The sequence below is a fragment of the Saccostrea cucullata genome, unplaced genomic scaffold (genome assembly GCF_032062105.1).
Source record: "Saccostrea cucullata isolate Sc308-1 unplaced genomic scaffold, CSIRO_AGI_Scuc_v1 ctg265, whole genome shotgun sequence".
Lineage (NCBI taxonomy): Eukaryota > Metazoa > Mollusca > Bivalvia > Ostreida > Ostreidae > Saccostrea > Saccostrea cuccullata.
The window spans coordinates 204,140-221,340 of NW_026927443.1; the positions used below are offsets into that span (position 1 = coordinate 204,140).

Consider the following 17,201-nt stretch of genomic DNA (forward strand, 5'->3'; position numbering starts at 1 on the left):
TTGCCATGAAAAAAAATATAATGTCAGTCTTTTTTATAGAATGGATTTGAAAGAAAGGAGTATTATCAGGAAATACTGACAGCCAAAAAAAGTAAAAATTGTTGTTCAGTAAAAGTGTTGGAGGGGGGTCCATGCATCCCCTCTTACCACCCTCATCCGAAAATATATATTTGCTAATTTTTTGTTCACATGAAAAAAAAGTCATAGTCATTTAAATAGCTTTTAATTTAAAAAACAATTTGTATCAATTTGGAATTTCCCGATCTATTTTTAGATCAATGTAGAGGAAATAAATCCTTGTATTCACCTGGAACGTCATGTGCAGGTCAATACAACGTACATGTAGTATTTTTCTAACATAGTTGGATCTCAGCCAATCAGAGAGATGGAAATTATTCAATCATATAATAAATATTTTTATCCAGTTGAACTAGAAAAATTCTGTTCTTATTAAAAACATACACTCTTCTTCTTTTCCCATTTAAAAATAAATAAAAATCTTTTCACATGAGAAGTGTTAAACATTATATAAATAAAACATCACTTGAAAATATAAATGTCCATTCATTGATAATTTTTACTCTTTAAAAAAAATTATGGAAAAAATTCTCATAAAAGAAAAATGAACTATATCAACAATTTATTTTAAAAAATTAAAGCAAACTAGTAGAAATATGCATTGAGATTATAACTACAGACACGTGCCATAATTCACCTGCAAAATTTCCTGTATATAAAAATGGCTCACAGTTTTTCTTGTGCAGAACATGTTTCACTTTTTTTCCTCTGACAGTAAAATGGATTCAAATAACAGTTCAAGCCTGACGGCTGTGTATTTGAAGTTAACGCTCAGAGTCACTTCATTCTATGCATTAAAAAGATGGATCTTAACATAGCTAATTCATATTTATAACCTGACTAATTGCTAACAAATACTGACATTTCAAAATAGCTGATGAAATATATATTGCTCTATCTGATTCAGTTACATAAACTGACAAACTAAAATTGGGTATCAGATTGTGAAATCCAGTTAATTCTATCATTACACCATACTTGCAATTAGTTAAATTAATAATCAGTATTGTGTGGATGCCAGACAATACCCATAGTCCCATACTAACCACCTTGGTAATATTGCACACATCTCTTTTCAAGGATACTTGCTGTCTATTCATCCAGTTCCTGGCAAATAATTGATGAAAATTTCAGGAATAGGCTTTTGTTGCTGACACAGTCAATTAATAATTTCACCTTTTCATTGTTTCTGTTTTCTAGTCTTTGAAACCAGTATCAGGAATTTTTAAGCTGGACATTGACAGAAGCTAGAGCATCGACTGCCCACTGTGGGAAATCACCATCTGGATAGAGTTTGTTAAAAAAGTCCTGAATAAACTCGGGGAACTTGTCTTCCACAATCTTCTTGTGCATCGTCCTCATCAGTCGTAGCTGGAAAGATAAAATACAATCAAAATGTAGATCGCATATTCTATTAGTACATTACCCAATCCAATTGACACTGAGTCTACATAAACATCAGTACCTGTACACTTTAGTTTTACAAAATTAGGAGAGTATATAACTTTTTTTCCCAACTTCATATAATCTACTTTTCAGCTTCTTAGCATGAAAGTTGCAGAAAGTAAAATGTAACAATTGACTTTCTAAAAGAAACACCTAAACAAACGATTCAAATTAAAAAAACAAAAAAAAAAAAAACAATTCAAGTGCATCATTGTACTATGGAAATTTGAAACTGAGTTGAAAGTTCCAGCCACAATTTTTTAAAGTAATATTAACCTCATCATAACTTAAAGCAGATACATTGTATCTCAAAGCTTTTTGCTTTTTCTGTTGAGTTTGAGATAATGAGGTTAGACTGTACTTATATTTTTTTATTGTAATGTAATACTTTACCTGGTATGCTACATTGTGTGTCGTGATAAGAGAACATGACACAGCCTCATTTTCCACTATACTGTGTAGATAAGCCCGTGTGTAGTTCTTACAAGTTGTACATGAACAGTCTTCCTCGATTGGATGAAAATCTTCAGCAAACTCTGACCTGTGTAGAACTAAGGTTCCTGTAGATGTCAACGCATTTCCAAACCTCTGTAAAAGTAGATAAATTTTTGTCAACAAATAATTTCTTTTGAATCTAAAATCAGTGTCATACACACATTAACAGACATGCTATTCTTATATTTAAATCTAAAATCATTTTTCGTACTTTTTATTGCAAACTCTTTATGTCAAATAGTTATTATGATAACAGAATATGCAATTTACATAAAAATGTATTTTTTATAATTCTCGCGTCGGAAAGAATTATGAACAATAATTTGGGATACAGTATTGTGGAATCTGTTTCAAAGCACCTAGATTGAATGAAAACATCCACTTACAGCAGTTCTGGTAGGAAAAACACAGTCAAACATATCACATCCCAGAGCCACACATACCACCAGGTCAACAGCAAACCTGTCAAACAAAAAAGTACCATAAGCCTCAATGCTCACCTGGGTCATCTTATCTCTGATATTCTTCAGAAGATTTTTAAAAAGAATTTAGTACCTCTACTCCCAAGAAAATCTTTTAAGATCTCTTAATGGTCATGAGGGGTCATTAGTCATGAATAAGTAAAAATTCGCACACTAATGCTTCATTAAATATCAATTTGACTGACAGGTAATATGTCCTTGCTGTTCTAGAGGAAATGTTTTAAATTCCTTTTTTCCCTTTTCAAAATTTCATTGCTTTCTAAGAACTTCCTCAATGATCGTTGGTGAACTTTGAACTACTTTTGTGACATCCCCCACCCCCAGCAAAACTCAGACGAACTTGAATCTACACTACCTAAGTAAGTTGGCACATTTTAAAATATGTATAGCTAATCATTGATCTGATGCACTTGAGAAGACATAAAAAAAATTCTGTATATTCCCTCTGATCCCCTATAGCCCCTTCTTTAGGCCATGATTTGACCAAACTTGAATCAGCAATCCCCTAAAATGCCTGCATTGCAATATGACTAATCATGTCCCACTTTTTCTTAACTCCTCTTCCTCCCCAGGCAGGACTTGAACAAATTTGAATCTGTAACATCTAAAGAGGCTTGTATTTCAATGTATCTCATAACTGTGTGCTGTTCCTGTACTGGGGAGATTCTTTAAGATTTTTTCTTATGAATTCACAAATTATGGTATGATCCCTATTTGTGGTTACACACTGCCCTCAACAGCCATTATCTGAACAAACTTCACTTTCTTAAGAGGCTTTCATTGAAGTATGATTTATCTTGACCCAGTATTTCTTCTGAAAGTGGAATTTTTTTAAGACTTGCCTGGATGCCAAGAAGATGAAAATATGTTACAAGTTTAAAAGCAAGACAACAAAGCCAAAAGACAAGTTGCAACAGACAAAATATAATCAGAAAAGTTATTCAATATTCAATATTTATCAGCAAAATTAAGATAAATTTCATTTTAAATGATGATAAATCACTCTCCTTAAAGGAACAGACTACAGACAAGCTTAAAAGGTATATACATGCATGTACATATGTATATAACGGGAATAATTTATCACTCAATTAACAAATTGTTTGTAATTCTTTTTTTAAAATTTCAAGATGGTAAAGGTTTAAGTGTAGAATATATTGACAAAGACATAACAAATTTATTGCTAAAAAAACTCACCCTACTCCCATCAAGTAGCGTGGTTTGTCTCTAGGTAAATGATCTGTTGAAATGTCCACCATTCTCCAGAATTCATCCTTTGATTCTCCTCCACTTAAACCACCAATAGCAAAGCCTGGTACATCTCTCTTTGTTAACTCTGTAATGACATGCAACGTAAAACCACCTATAGCAAAGCCTGGTACATCTCTCTCTGTCAACTCTGTAATGACATACAACATAAAACCACGAATAGCAAAGCCTGGTACATATCTCTTTGTTAAATCTGTAATGACATACAACATTAAACCACCAATAGCAAAGCCTGGTACATATCTCTTTGTCAACTCCGTAATGACATACAACATTAAACCACCAATAGGAAAGCCTGGTACATATTGCCTTGTCAACTCTGTAATGACATACAACATAAAACCACCAATAGCAAAGCCTGTTACATCTCTCTTTGTCAACTCTGTAATGACATACATTAAACCACCAATAGAAAAACCTGGTACATTTCTCTTTGTCAACTCTGTAATGACATACAACATAAAACCAACAATAGCAAAACCTGGTATATCTCTCTTTGTCAACTCTGTAATGACATACAACATTAAACCACCAATAGCAAAACCTGGTATATCTCTCTTTGTCAACTCTGTAATGACATACAACATAAAGCCACCAATAGCAAAGCCTGGTATATCTCTCTTTGTCAACTCTGTAATGACATACAACATAAAGCCACCAATAGCAAAACCTGGTATATCTCTCTTTGTCAACTCTGTAATGACATACAACATTAAACCACCAATAGCAAAGCCTGGTACATCTCTCTTTGTCAACTCTGTAATGACATCATACAACATAAAGCCACCAATAGCAAAACCTGGTATATCTCTCTTTGTCAGCTCTGTAATGACATACAACATAAAGCCACCAATAGCAAAACCTGGTATATCTCTCTTTGTCAACTCTGTAATGACATACAACATAAAGCCACCAATAGCAAAGCCTGGTATATCTCTCTTTGTCAACTCTGTAATGACATACAACATAAAGCCACCAATAGCAAAACCTGGTATATCTCTCTTTGTCAACTCTGTAATGACATACAACATAAAACCACCAATAGCAAAGCCTGGTACATCTCTCTTTGTCAACTCTGTAATGACATACAACATAAAGCCACCAATAGCAAAACCTGGTATATCTCTCTTTGTCAACTCTGTAATGACATACAACATAAAACCACCAATAGCAAAGTCTGGTACATCTCTCTTTGTGAACTCTGTAATGACATACAACATTAAACCACCAATAACAAAACCTGGTATATCTCTCTTTGTCAACTCTGTAATGACATACAACATAAAGCCACCAATACCAGAACCTGGTACATCTCTATTTGTTAACTCTGTAATTACATACAGCATAAAACCACCAATAGCAAAGCCTGGTACAACTCTCTTTGTCCACTCTGTGATGACATACAACATAAAACCACCAATAGCAAAGCCTGGTACATCTCTCTTTGTCAACTCTGTAATGACATGCATTAAACCACCAATAGAAAAACCTGGTACATTTCTCTTTGTCAACTCTGTAATGCAACCTATGTAAAAATCATAAAGAAAATCAACAACACCTCTTTTTCCATTGCACAAAAGTTAAAACAACATAAAACCACCAATGCAAAACCTGATTACATCTCTCTTTGATATAACATCTGTAATGACTTTATAAACCATAAAACCACCAATAGCAAAGCCTGGTACATCTCTCTTTGTCAAGTTATGTATATGTATACAACATAAGTTGAAATCAGTCATTCCTTATAATTTAATTTCACTGTAGACCCTGAGGCAATTTTTCCATGTTTTCCCTCGGAAAAAGGCTTCAAATATCGCATATTTTAAAAGTTAACGGCAAGCGGAGTAATACGTTTTTGACGTAACGCATTGTGACGTAGGCAAGTTATGTTATACAGAATGGATGAAACCGTTTAACCAATCAAATGACGTGTTACAACTGAAATTAAATTATTAGAAGATATAATTGAAAATGTGCTGCAACTAAATGGAACTTTACAAATTAACCAACAAACAATAACATTAGGCTACTTGAAGGAACCGCAAACCCAAAGAAACGTTGTTAACATTTTAATATGTATTTATAAATGGGTCATATGGAAAACAAGAAATAAAATTAAATATGAGAATTTAAAAATAACTGACTTCAGCATTAAAAACGCATTCAAAAATGAAATGAAAAATTTTTCACTTTTACAATCTCTCTTTGACAAATTTAAAGAGAAAATTAATCATATTTCAAAATTCCAATAGCAAAGCCTGGTATATCTCTCAGTGATAAACCATATATACATGACATGTACAAATTTTAAAACCACTATAGACACAATATGTTTTTGCTATGTTATTTTTCTCTTTGTCAACTCTGTAATGTATAAAATATGATTAAAATTATGTATGTGAGGAAAAAGTTTTCATGTCTTTGTAAAATTCTCTCTGATGTGTTTTTTATAATCTAATTTTATTATCACAAAACTCTGCATATTGATCCTGTTTTTTAAGATGTAAAACATAAAAAAACCAGTATTTTAGGGTACCTGGCCCTAAATACTAGTTACAGTGAGATTGATATATCTCTCTTTTTCACACAATCTCCACTGCAACAAGGGTCATGCTTCTATTGATGTTAAACAAATACTTTGTTTTTTATATATATAAATGGTAAAAATTTTCTTTGAGATACTTATGTACAATGTATATGTATGAAAATGAAGTCAATAATTATATATTAGCATAATGTGAAAAATCTCTCTGTGTTCAAATATATTGAAATATATTAAATAATATTATATTGATCCACCAGCTCCTAGCAAGCCTGGTGAAGTATTACAGAGGGCTTCTCTCTTTGCCTCACTGTTATGTTGTACATTATTGAATAAATGATTTAAAAAAAAAAAAAAAAAAAAAAAACAACTCTGTAATGACATACAACATAAAACCAACAATAGCAAAACCTGGTACATCTCTCTTTGTCAACTCTGTAATGACATACAACATTAAACCACCAATAGCAAAACCTGGTACATCTCTCTTTGTCAACTCTGTAATGACATACAACATAAAACCACCAATAGCAAAGCCTGGTACATCTCTCTTTGTCAACTCTGTAATGACATACAACATAAAACCACCAATAGCAAAGCCTGGTACATCTCTCTTTGTCAACTCTGTAATGACATACAACATAAAACCACCAATAGCAAAGCCTGGTACATATCTCTTTGTTAAATCTGTAATGACATACAACATTAAACCACCAATAGCAAAGCCTGGTACATCTCTCTTTGTGAACTCTGTAATGACATTCAACATTAAACCACCAATAGCAAAGCCTGGTACATCTCTCTTTGTCAACTCTGTAATGATATACAACATAAAACCACCAATAGCAAAGCCTGGTACATCTCTCTTTGTCAACTCTGTAATGATATACAACATAAAACCACCAATAGCAAAGCCTGGTATATCTCTCTTTGTCAGCTCTGTAATGACATACAATATAAAACCACCAATAATAAAACCTGGTACATCTCTGTTTGTCAACTCTGTAATGATATACAGCATAAAACCACCAATAACAAAACCTGGTACATTTCTCTTTGTGAACTCTGTAATGATATACAGTCAATTCTCGAATTATCGCCATTCGATTCATCGCCATTTTCGCAATACCGCCATGATTTCCCAAGAACGTTTTTCCTGCTATATAAAATTCTCTTTATACCGCCAAATTCGCATACCGCCATCCGCCACCCTGTTTTCACAACAAACGTCCATTTTTAAGTGTCAATTATCTCGATATACCGCCACAGGTGCGTGTGGTCAGTGAAGCGCGGCTAATTGGTTGGCACTATCCCTGTTGTAAAGCATGCAAAGGCAGACAAGGTACATGCAATTAAGTAATTAAACAAGAACTAAATAAACAATAATTTTAACATGAACTGTTATAATAATTTTGTTTTATGTTTAATAAAATTCATTTAGTCACGGCTTTGCCACGAAAGCGGTCGTTGTTAAACTACGCCGATAACTATATTATTTAGATGATCTCTGCTTTAAACAATGCAAAGTTTGCTGAAAAAATAATTATACGGTATAAATTGTGAATGTTTCATTAACAATGATCCCATTCACAATGAATTTATTCAAGAATTCATTTTACTTACTATCGGCAATATATCACGTTGTCGACCCAGCATACTTTTTTTTTCCAATAGCAGAACTGCAGATTTAAATGCTCACCCATGTACTTGTCTTTATTTCATAACTGCACATACTGTTTTAGCGAATTTGTACATTTAAAAAAATTACTTGAAGTATCTTCAATCAGAAATATGTTTTTATATACATGTGCATGTAATAATAAGAATAGAAACGCTAAATGGCATTTCTAAGAACGGTAACTCTACTTCTTGTTTTCCAGAAGATGGGAAATTCAATTCATCGCCAAATTCGTTATACCGCCATGATTTCTAAATTACAAAAGGTGGCGGTTTATCGAGAATTAACTCTACAACATAAAACCACCAATAGCAAAGGCTGGTACATCTCTTTTTGTCAACTCTGTAAACATTTACAACATAAAACCTTCACAACCTTTACTTTAAAAAACCAATAACATATAATTGCTCATCATGTCTCTTAATGTCAATGCTGCAAACAAATAAACATCCAAGAATACATTGTAATTAGGTAACATTTTTTTTAAATTTTTTTTCATTTAATTTTTCATTGTGGCATTAAAATAAAGTGCCACGCCACAGCATGATAGGCCCGTCAAAAAATAATACAATTACAATGCATCTTAAACAGTTAAAAGTGCAGTAAAATCATGTCAACCTTGATTTTTAGATTTCAATGATTTTTTTTACACACCTTAAAAAATTTGTTTATCCATCTCCTGTGGTGTAGGCATTAATTATAACAAACATAGCATCATTCATAGATTTCAATACCTTAATTGCCAAATGCCTATCATATTAAAAATATCAAATTAGTCTTCACAACTTAATCTACACCTAATTAATTTTGGAAATAAAAGACTGGCCATCAAATATAAACTGACCAACAGCTCTTTTTCTAATTCCCGAAGGATACAGATAAGACCATGCTCTGAAGAAATGAAAGAGCTACATTGAACACATTAATTAATCTTTAACTGGATGCTTGTCTACTCATTACTCCCAAACGATTATTGGAACTGCACTAACTACCATAAAACATTTTTAAACCGTATAAAACATCAATGATTTTTTTTTTGGAATTAATGTCAGACAGTTAATTGTTAATATGCAATTCATATGAACATGCTAATTCCACCACTACCACCATAAAATTAATTTTTAAGTTCATAATATTATGTAATATCAAAATACTTTAATATGCAATATCAAATTAGTTTTAATTCTTCTCATCAAATTCATTTTAAAACTTAGGCTAGCCAACAAGAGCTATTTTTAATCCAACAGGCTTACCCATTTGGCCCAATACTCAAGGGATATAGATAGCACTGATGCTCTACAGCTACTCCTCCCACTAAACTCATTAATTTCTCTCTCTAATTTGACATGCAATTTTCTGTTATCAGAATTCTTCTTGACCAGTGCTTGATAATTAGACTCATGGGAGTGGTTGAATTTCTCTAGCATACATTATATTTGTTATAGATTGCTGTCAAATATATGCTTAAAAAAATAAGTATTTTCTTGATTTAACATTTTTCTAATAAGGTTAGTGCAATAATTTTACATTTTTTAAATGTGTAAATGAAAGAGAAAAAAAGACATTTTTTTAAAAAAATTCACTTAAATTAAAGGTCACATGTACAGTGACCTTGAAATAGGTCGCGACACACCTTTTACCTAAGATGCATAAACTGGCCAAGTTTGATGATTCTAAGTCTAATAGTTTTCTAGTTATGGACCGGACAGGATTTTTCCATATTTGGCTATAACTTTTTAATTATAGGTCAGAGCAACATACTTTTTGTGCGCGACACACCTTCTACCCAAGATGTATCAGCTGACAAAGTTTGATAACTCTAGGCCTTATAGTATCAAAGTTATGAGCCAGACACGAGAAAAGCTAACAGACGGATGGACGGACAGCTAGACAGACAGACGGACACGAAGCCTATAACATAATACGTCCCGTCTTAAGACGGGCGTATAAAAAGCAAAAAAAAGTTCAGTATAGAAAGGTTTACAAAATCAAATTAATCTTGATATATCAATTTGAAATGCATTTTGAAAATAGAACTGGATCCAGTAATATGTTTTGAACAAAATTACAATCTAAGAGAACTAAGAGAAGAGAGCTTTGCATATTTCTTTGTGCTAACTGTTTAAGATTTGATAACACACACACACTTGATAAGAGATATGCCTAAACGACTTCCATACATCCAAATATTGGTTTTTAACTAGAGAAGTATGCATTGTGACATGAAATTTTATTTACACCCGTGCAATGTAAAAACTGTTTTTAACACTTGATGTTTCTTTTTTTTTTAAGTTTTTAAGTAATTCAAAGCTCGTGTTACAAGTTTTTTAGATAGGAAATAATACCTTTTGTCACCACACCCTAATCAAGTCAATTAAAATTTTAAAAAATTTAAAATCAGAAAACTTCAAAAGGATGCTTCCTCATTAGTGCACAGCTTCATATGGACCAGTGGTAATTGTAGAAGAAGATTTTTCCTACAAGTACGGTGATACACTGTCATGTTTTAATATCTCATGTAACTGAAAAACCTTGAGCACAAAATAATAATCCAATCTGAAAAATACAGACCACCTTGCACAATAGGAAATATGTTTTGGTCATGTGGTCTTTTGTGAGCTTTTAAACATCTGTCTAGCCATCTGATTGTTCTAAAACAGATTAAAAAAATTAGATTATAACATGGAGAAACTAAACTGAAATGCAGAGATACTTCATTCCAGCTTATAACAATAACATTTACATTGATAGTTATTCACCTGTGAATTAAGTACATAAACTTAAAACAAAAGGCCAGTGGGCCACAACGCTCACCCGAGTAGCTTTGACCATGCAGTTCTTTACTAGATTTCCCTCTTGTAATACCTATTGTGACCCCAACCCTTACCCCAGGGATCAAAATTTTGACAATTTAAAATCTACACTACCCCTGGATGTTTCCACATAAGTTTCAGCTATTCTGGCTCCGTGGGTCTTGAGAAGAAATTTTTTAATGACCCTTTCTTGATTATCTCCCCTTATGAAAGGATTTAGGATTTGCGCTTCATTTTAACAATTTAAACTCCCCTTTACCCAAAGATGCTTTGTACCAAGTTTGGTTAAAATTGGCCCTGTGGTTCTTGAGAAGAAGTCGAAAATATGAAAAGTTTACAGACGGATGGACAGCTAGACAGACAGACAAAATGTGATCAGTAAAGCTTACTTGAGCCTTTGGCTCAGGTGAGCTAAAAACTATTAAAGACATAATTTAAAAAGGTACAATAATGCCATCCAAAGTGAACAATACAGAATACCAATATAATTATATTCAGTGATTGAAGATTTTTGGACACACCTGTACATTGCCTCCTCTACCCTAGGGCCTGTTATACAGCTGTGTACAACATCATCTAACTGCATAATGATATCAGCACCTGAAATACAACACCTACATTTAATAAGGAGGGTTCTTACACCAATGGTTATATCTCAACTCTACCTTTGGAGACAGTGGACTTTTTTCCCTCAGCCACTAAAACCTGTCATGTTTGAAAATTCATGTTTAATTAAGTATGAAGCCAAGTTTTTATTCTTGGAGTTTTTTGTGTAAATGCATATGGCTAATACAGATACTGACTGGAGTTGAGGGAAATATTGATTACTGTAAACGTCTTTAATTTGGCATCTTTGATATTTGGTGGAAATTCATTTTTCAACAAGTTAGGGTAGACTTCATTTAGCACTATCTGAATGCATTAGTTAAGATATTAATGTATGATACACAAAACATTTAGCAATGTACTTGATTTAGCAAATGCTGCTTTGAGAAAAATTGCTAAACAGAATACACAGCTTAATGTAATAAGTTTACAGTATGTTAGCTTCAAGGGATGAAATAATTCTGGGCATCTATGGTATTCTGTTCCTAGGATAGTTACATTTGTCATTCTATATACAGTGTACATGTACTTGAGTGCTATGTATTCTGTCTCATGAAATGCTCTATATACATGTATATGTATATACATGTCCAGCCATACATTTTCACTCTCCTGTTACAGAGCCGTTGACCACCCCTGGAATTGCAGGTGAAAGTCCTGCCAGGGGCACTTGGGTTGTGTTTGTTAAGGAGGGAGGAATGTGTTGGGCCGTGGATATCAGCCTGGATAGCTCAGTTGGTAGAGCACCTGACTGGAGTTACAGGGGGCCCTGGTTCGAATCCCGGTCTGGTCTGCTGCATTTTCTCCTCTCCCGTTACATATACTGGTGCATGTAGTTACCTATGGCATTTTGTTATGTGTTCTGCTCTCTGCTTAAATTTCCAAGACATTATGTAGAATGGAGAGTTCTTCGTAAAGTTATTTATCATGTTTTGTACCAATGAATTCATGGAGTGTCCTATGTTCAATAATCTTGAGCACTCTGCAGTACTGAAATATGGATATTTGGGGAGGGGGTTGGGGGGTTAAAATTTTGCAATTTCCAAATATCAAAGTACTTGCTTGAGTTTTTTGTGAATATATGGTATTCTTTTTATGTATAGACTAGAAATATCCTGAGTCTAGAAACTTATTATATTCTGTACTCTGGAGTTTTTGGTGTTTAGTTAGCTTAGTATTCTGTTGTATGAAGTGTTTTGTTCTTACACTGTTCACTTATGACTTTTATTGATTTGTTCTAAGGCTAGTGACATTTTATCTTGAGATAAGTTACCTAATATGGCATTTTGTTCTGAGGTTACATACCTATCATATCAAATTTTTATAAGACACTTCTGAGAACTTCAGAGAACCTTGAAGCACATTGAGAGATATGAAATGAAAATTGTTGCATGAAAAGATTTAATTTTCAAGGTTCATTTTTAGACTTTTGGAATTAAATTCTAAATTAAAGAGTTATCCTTCCTAGCTAAGGATCCTTCCTAGCTAAGGATCGGAGTACATTAAGGTTAATTACCTATGACATGTTCTTAGGCTATTTACCTATAGCATTTTGTATATGTATTGAGTGTTCTGGGGTCAACATCATCTCTGAACCATCATGAGGAGACTGGAATTTGACTCCTTCTTCTGTGATTTCTGCCAGTTTTAGGAGAGACACCATCTGGAAGCCTCCACTGTCCTACAACACACAATAACCAGAATAGACTCAGTCCAACAACACACAATTACCAGAACAGTCTTACAACACAATTACAAGAACAGTCCTACAACACACAATTACAAGAACAGTCCTACAACAAACAATTACAAGAACAGTCCTATAACAAACAATTACAAGAACAGTCCCACACAACAATTACAAGAACAGTTCCACAACAAACAATTACCAGAACAGTCCTACAACACAATAACTAGAACAGTCCTACAACACACAATTACCATTACAGTCCTACAACACACAATTACCAGAACAGTCCTACAACACAATTACCAGAACAGTCCTACAACACAATTACCAGAACAGTCCTACACACACAATTACCAGAACAGACTCAGTCCAACAACACACAATAACCAGAACAGTACTATGTACAACTAACAAAAATCAGAACAGTCCTACAACACACAATTACCAGAACAGTCCTACACACACAATTACCAGAACAGTACTACAACCAACAAAAATCAGAACAGTCCTACAACACACAATTACCAGAACAGTCCTACACACACAATTACAAGAATAGTCCTACAACACACAATTACCATTACAGTCTTACAACACAATTACCAGAACAGTCCTACAACAAACAATTACCAGAACAGTCCCACACACAAAATTCCAAGAACAGTCCTTAGTCAATTAAAAGACAGTCCTACAACACAGTGACACAATTACAAGAATAGTCCTACAACACATAATTACCAGAACAGTCCTACAACACACAATTACAAGAACAGTCCTACAACACACAATTACAAGAACAGTCCTACAACACACAATTACCAGAACAGTCCTACAACACACAATTACAAGAATAGTCCTACAACACAAAATTCCAAGAACAGTCCTACAACACAATAAAAAGAACAGTCCTACAACACACAATCACTAGAACAGTCCTACAACACACAATTATCAGAACAGTTATTGATTAAATTTCACATTATGTCAGAATAACTGTGTTTCACTTTTATTATCATTATGATGTCTGACAAAGAGGTATTAATGAACGCCACCAAAAGATTTAGAAACTTCAGACAGGGAACTTACAACTCAATATTCATCTGAGTATTTAGAGAGTGACATTTATTAAATTGTCTATAAAAGAATTACAGAACAATTACAACAAACAATTATCAATGTAAAATTTGTTACTACTTACAGTTAAAAGAGCCCTATCCCATTTCATAAACTTGTGTAAACCAGAACTTTTTCCTACAACACACAATTACAATAAAAGTATAAATTAACAGTTATTGGTCCTATAACAAACAATTACAAGAACATTCCATATAACAAACAAGTTTTTTGCAAACTGTCCCACACACAATTGTAGCCAGTTCATACAATCTACAACACAATTAAAAGAACAATCTTACAACACACAATTGGAAATGTTTTTGTACACACAATTTGGGTTACCAGAAATATCCTACACACACAATTTTTTTTTTATTTTAACCTTTTCCCATGTACTTGAAAATGGGAGATGAATAACTTAATTTCACTAAAGTGTTCCAAGGAACGCATGTGCACCTGTTTTAGCTTCTTTAAAGTTGCTGTACATTGGCACTTTTAACTTTTTAGTAAAGTAGGTCAAACAACACACAATTATCAGAACAGTCCTACAACAAACAATTTCCAAATACCATAGTGCCAAGCAATAAATGTGCAAAATATCAAGTCCATATCTCTTTCAGTCCCTGAGATACAAGGTGTGAAAGATGGAAAGACAGCTACACCCCACGAAAAGTGATCCCTTAAAGCCGCTCTTCTACGCTCTGCTCAAGGATTGACAAACAAGTTGATACAACAAGCATTTCAGCTGTCTCATTTTAAGTCATCATATGACAAGATCTAATATTGATATGACCTTGTCAGCAATTTCAATTGATTAAGTTAAATGCTCTGTGACATTTTACATAAACTTATATTACAAGAACTGACGTTTTCCTGGCACACACACATTTTACGTGCCAGGAACGACTTACAACACAATTAAAAGAACAATCTTACAACACACATTCTCTGGTTGATTTTACACACAATTACCAAAATTAAATACCAAGCCCACAAAATATAAAGAGTACACAATACACAATGATTTGTCTACAGATTTTTCCATTTGCCTCTTTAAGACAACCGGCAAACAGCTGGTGTAACCATTTAAGGGGATGAAGGATGTATGGTCACGTGACTCAGTTGATTTACGTCATAATATCTGATAAAATATGTACAAAACGAGATTGAAACCACAGTACTTGTATAATTTTTTTGACTGTTTGAGAGTAACATATTAGATTGTCTATAAAAATATCTGAAAACATTCAAAATTTCTTGCAAATATTATTGTTTATCAATGTAAAATCTGCTGTTTCCCTACTCTGCGCGTCCAGTGCGTCTTTGACGTCATAGTGGATCCCATTTCATAAGATCAACTTGTGTAAAAACGGGTAGCTATAAAATCATAAAAACGGGCCATAATATTCATGGTAGGGGCCCTGAAAATTATCAATAAATAAAAAAATTTTTACATTGTTGTTTATAAATTGGACATTTTCCTTAATTTCAGGAATGTGTGATGTCATAGTTACTTCATCATCAGCTAGTGCTCAAAAAGTTTTTGGTGCACACTGTAGACCGAAGTGCTGTAGCTAGTTCACAAATCTGCAAGCATCAATGAAGCAGCAATGGTGATATTTAAGGAATGAAGCTGATTTCAACTTTTGTTGTATGACAGAACATAACTTGGGGCTGCAGTTTACGCTTTATAAACCATGAACATAAGTTGAAATAAGCTTGCTTCATTCCTTATCATTTAATTTCAGTGTAGACAATGAGACAATTTTTCCTCCGGAAAAAGGCTTCAAATATAGCATATGTTAAAAGTAACGTCAAGCGGAGTAATACATTTTTTGACATAACTCATTGCAACGTAAGCAAGTTATGTTATACAAAATGGATAAAATCTGTTATCCAATCAAATTACACAGATTGGACAGACAGACGAAAAGACCAACAGACAGACCCCGGGAAAAGTGATCCTTTAAGTGCCGCTCTGCTCCGCAGTGACGTTTTACATAAACTTACAGTCCGAAATATCTGACATTTTCCTGGCTTTTCTATGGTTTTGATATTTTATGTGCCAGGAAAACCGCCTTCACCTTGCCCTATCGGAAATGATAAAACTGGGAATTCGCAGCCATCATTCTTGGGTTGATTTGCAAACCCAATCAAATTAAAATTAGATGTTAGATTCACTCGCATACTCGCTTCACTAACATCTAACAACATCACGTAGAGGGTCATGTCAGTTAAATTCAATCAATCAATCAAATTGTTGCCTGCAAAATTATTGTATATTTGTTGAAGCAAATAAGTTTAGAGTTGTTCCAAATTTGACCTCTTAATTAGTGAAGCGAGTATGCGAGCAGATCTAATATCTAATTTTAATTAGATTGTTGCAAATCAAATAAAATACCAAGCCCACAAAATATCAAGAGTACAACATGTACAATACAAAATGATTTGTCTTCAGATTTTTCCGTTCTGATCAAGACAAGAGCAAACAGCTGGTGTTACCATTCAGCAGGGAATGCTTACTCCTCCATAGCACCTATAATCCCACTTCTGAATTTTTAGAGGTCCGTGTTTGCTCTGCTCTGGATCTGCATTGTTTAAATGGACCTTTGAGCTTGATTAATGTAAGTTATCTCCATATTTTATTTTTTGGTAATAAAAGTATTTATCTCTTATATGGATTATAATAGTCTCAGACAGCTGTCATCATTACAAACCGGTCTGTGACCCAAGTGGTAGGTGTTCCCCAACACAATCCGACAGTCTAACTCCCGCAATTGATCAGGTACGAGACCTTTCAACGTTCCTTGGGTACCAACAGGCATAAATACAGGTGTATCGACTGTGGCATGAGGAAGTTTCATAAGACTGGCTCTTGCTTTTGTTGTTGAACATTCTGCCAATATTTTGAATGAAAGAGCATGTGTTCGTTGAGTAGCCATATTTTTGGAAATCCCCTTTTACGACCAATCAGATTTAATGT

At 33.6% G+C, this 17,201-nt stretch overlaps 2 protein-coding genes across 2 annotated transcripts in view; one reads left to right on the forward strand and one right to left on the reverse strand.

Annotated features, from left to right (window-relative positions):
* The window catches only part of LOC134274504 (CCR4-NOT transcription complex subunit 9-like), a 152,380-nt gene that overhangs the window by 69,668 nt on the left and 65,511 nt on the right, over nt 1–17,201 (forward strand). The gene's annotated exons all lie outside the window — the stretch shown is intronic.
* On the reverse strand, nt 711–17,160 carry LOC134274501 (queuine tRNA-ribosyltransferase catalytic subunit 1-like). Its single transcript, XM_062756784.1, is given in 10 exon segments — nt 711–1,449; nt 1,918–2,112; nt 2,406–2,481; nt 3,699–3,864; nt 7,624–7,628; nt 10,561–10,644; nt 11,328–11,406; nt 12,955–13,093; nt 14,301–14,353; nt 16,917–17,160. Coding segments are annotated over 10 exon segments (1,197 nt in total). The 3' UTR covers nt 711–1,293.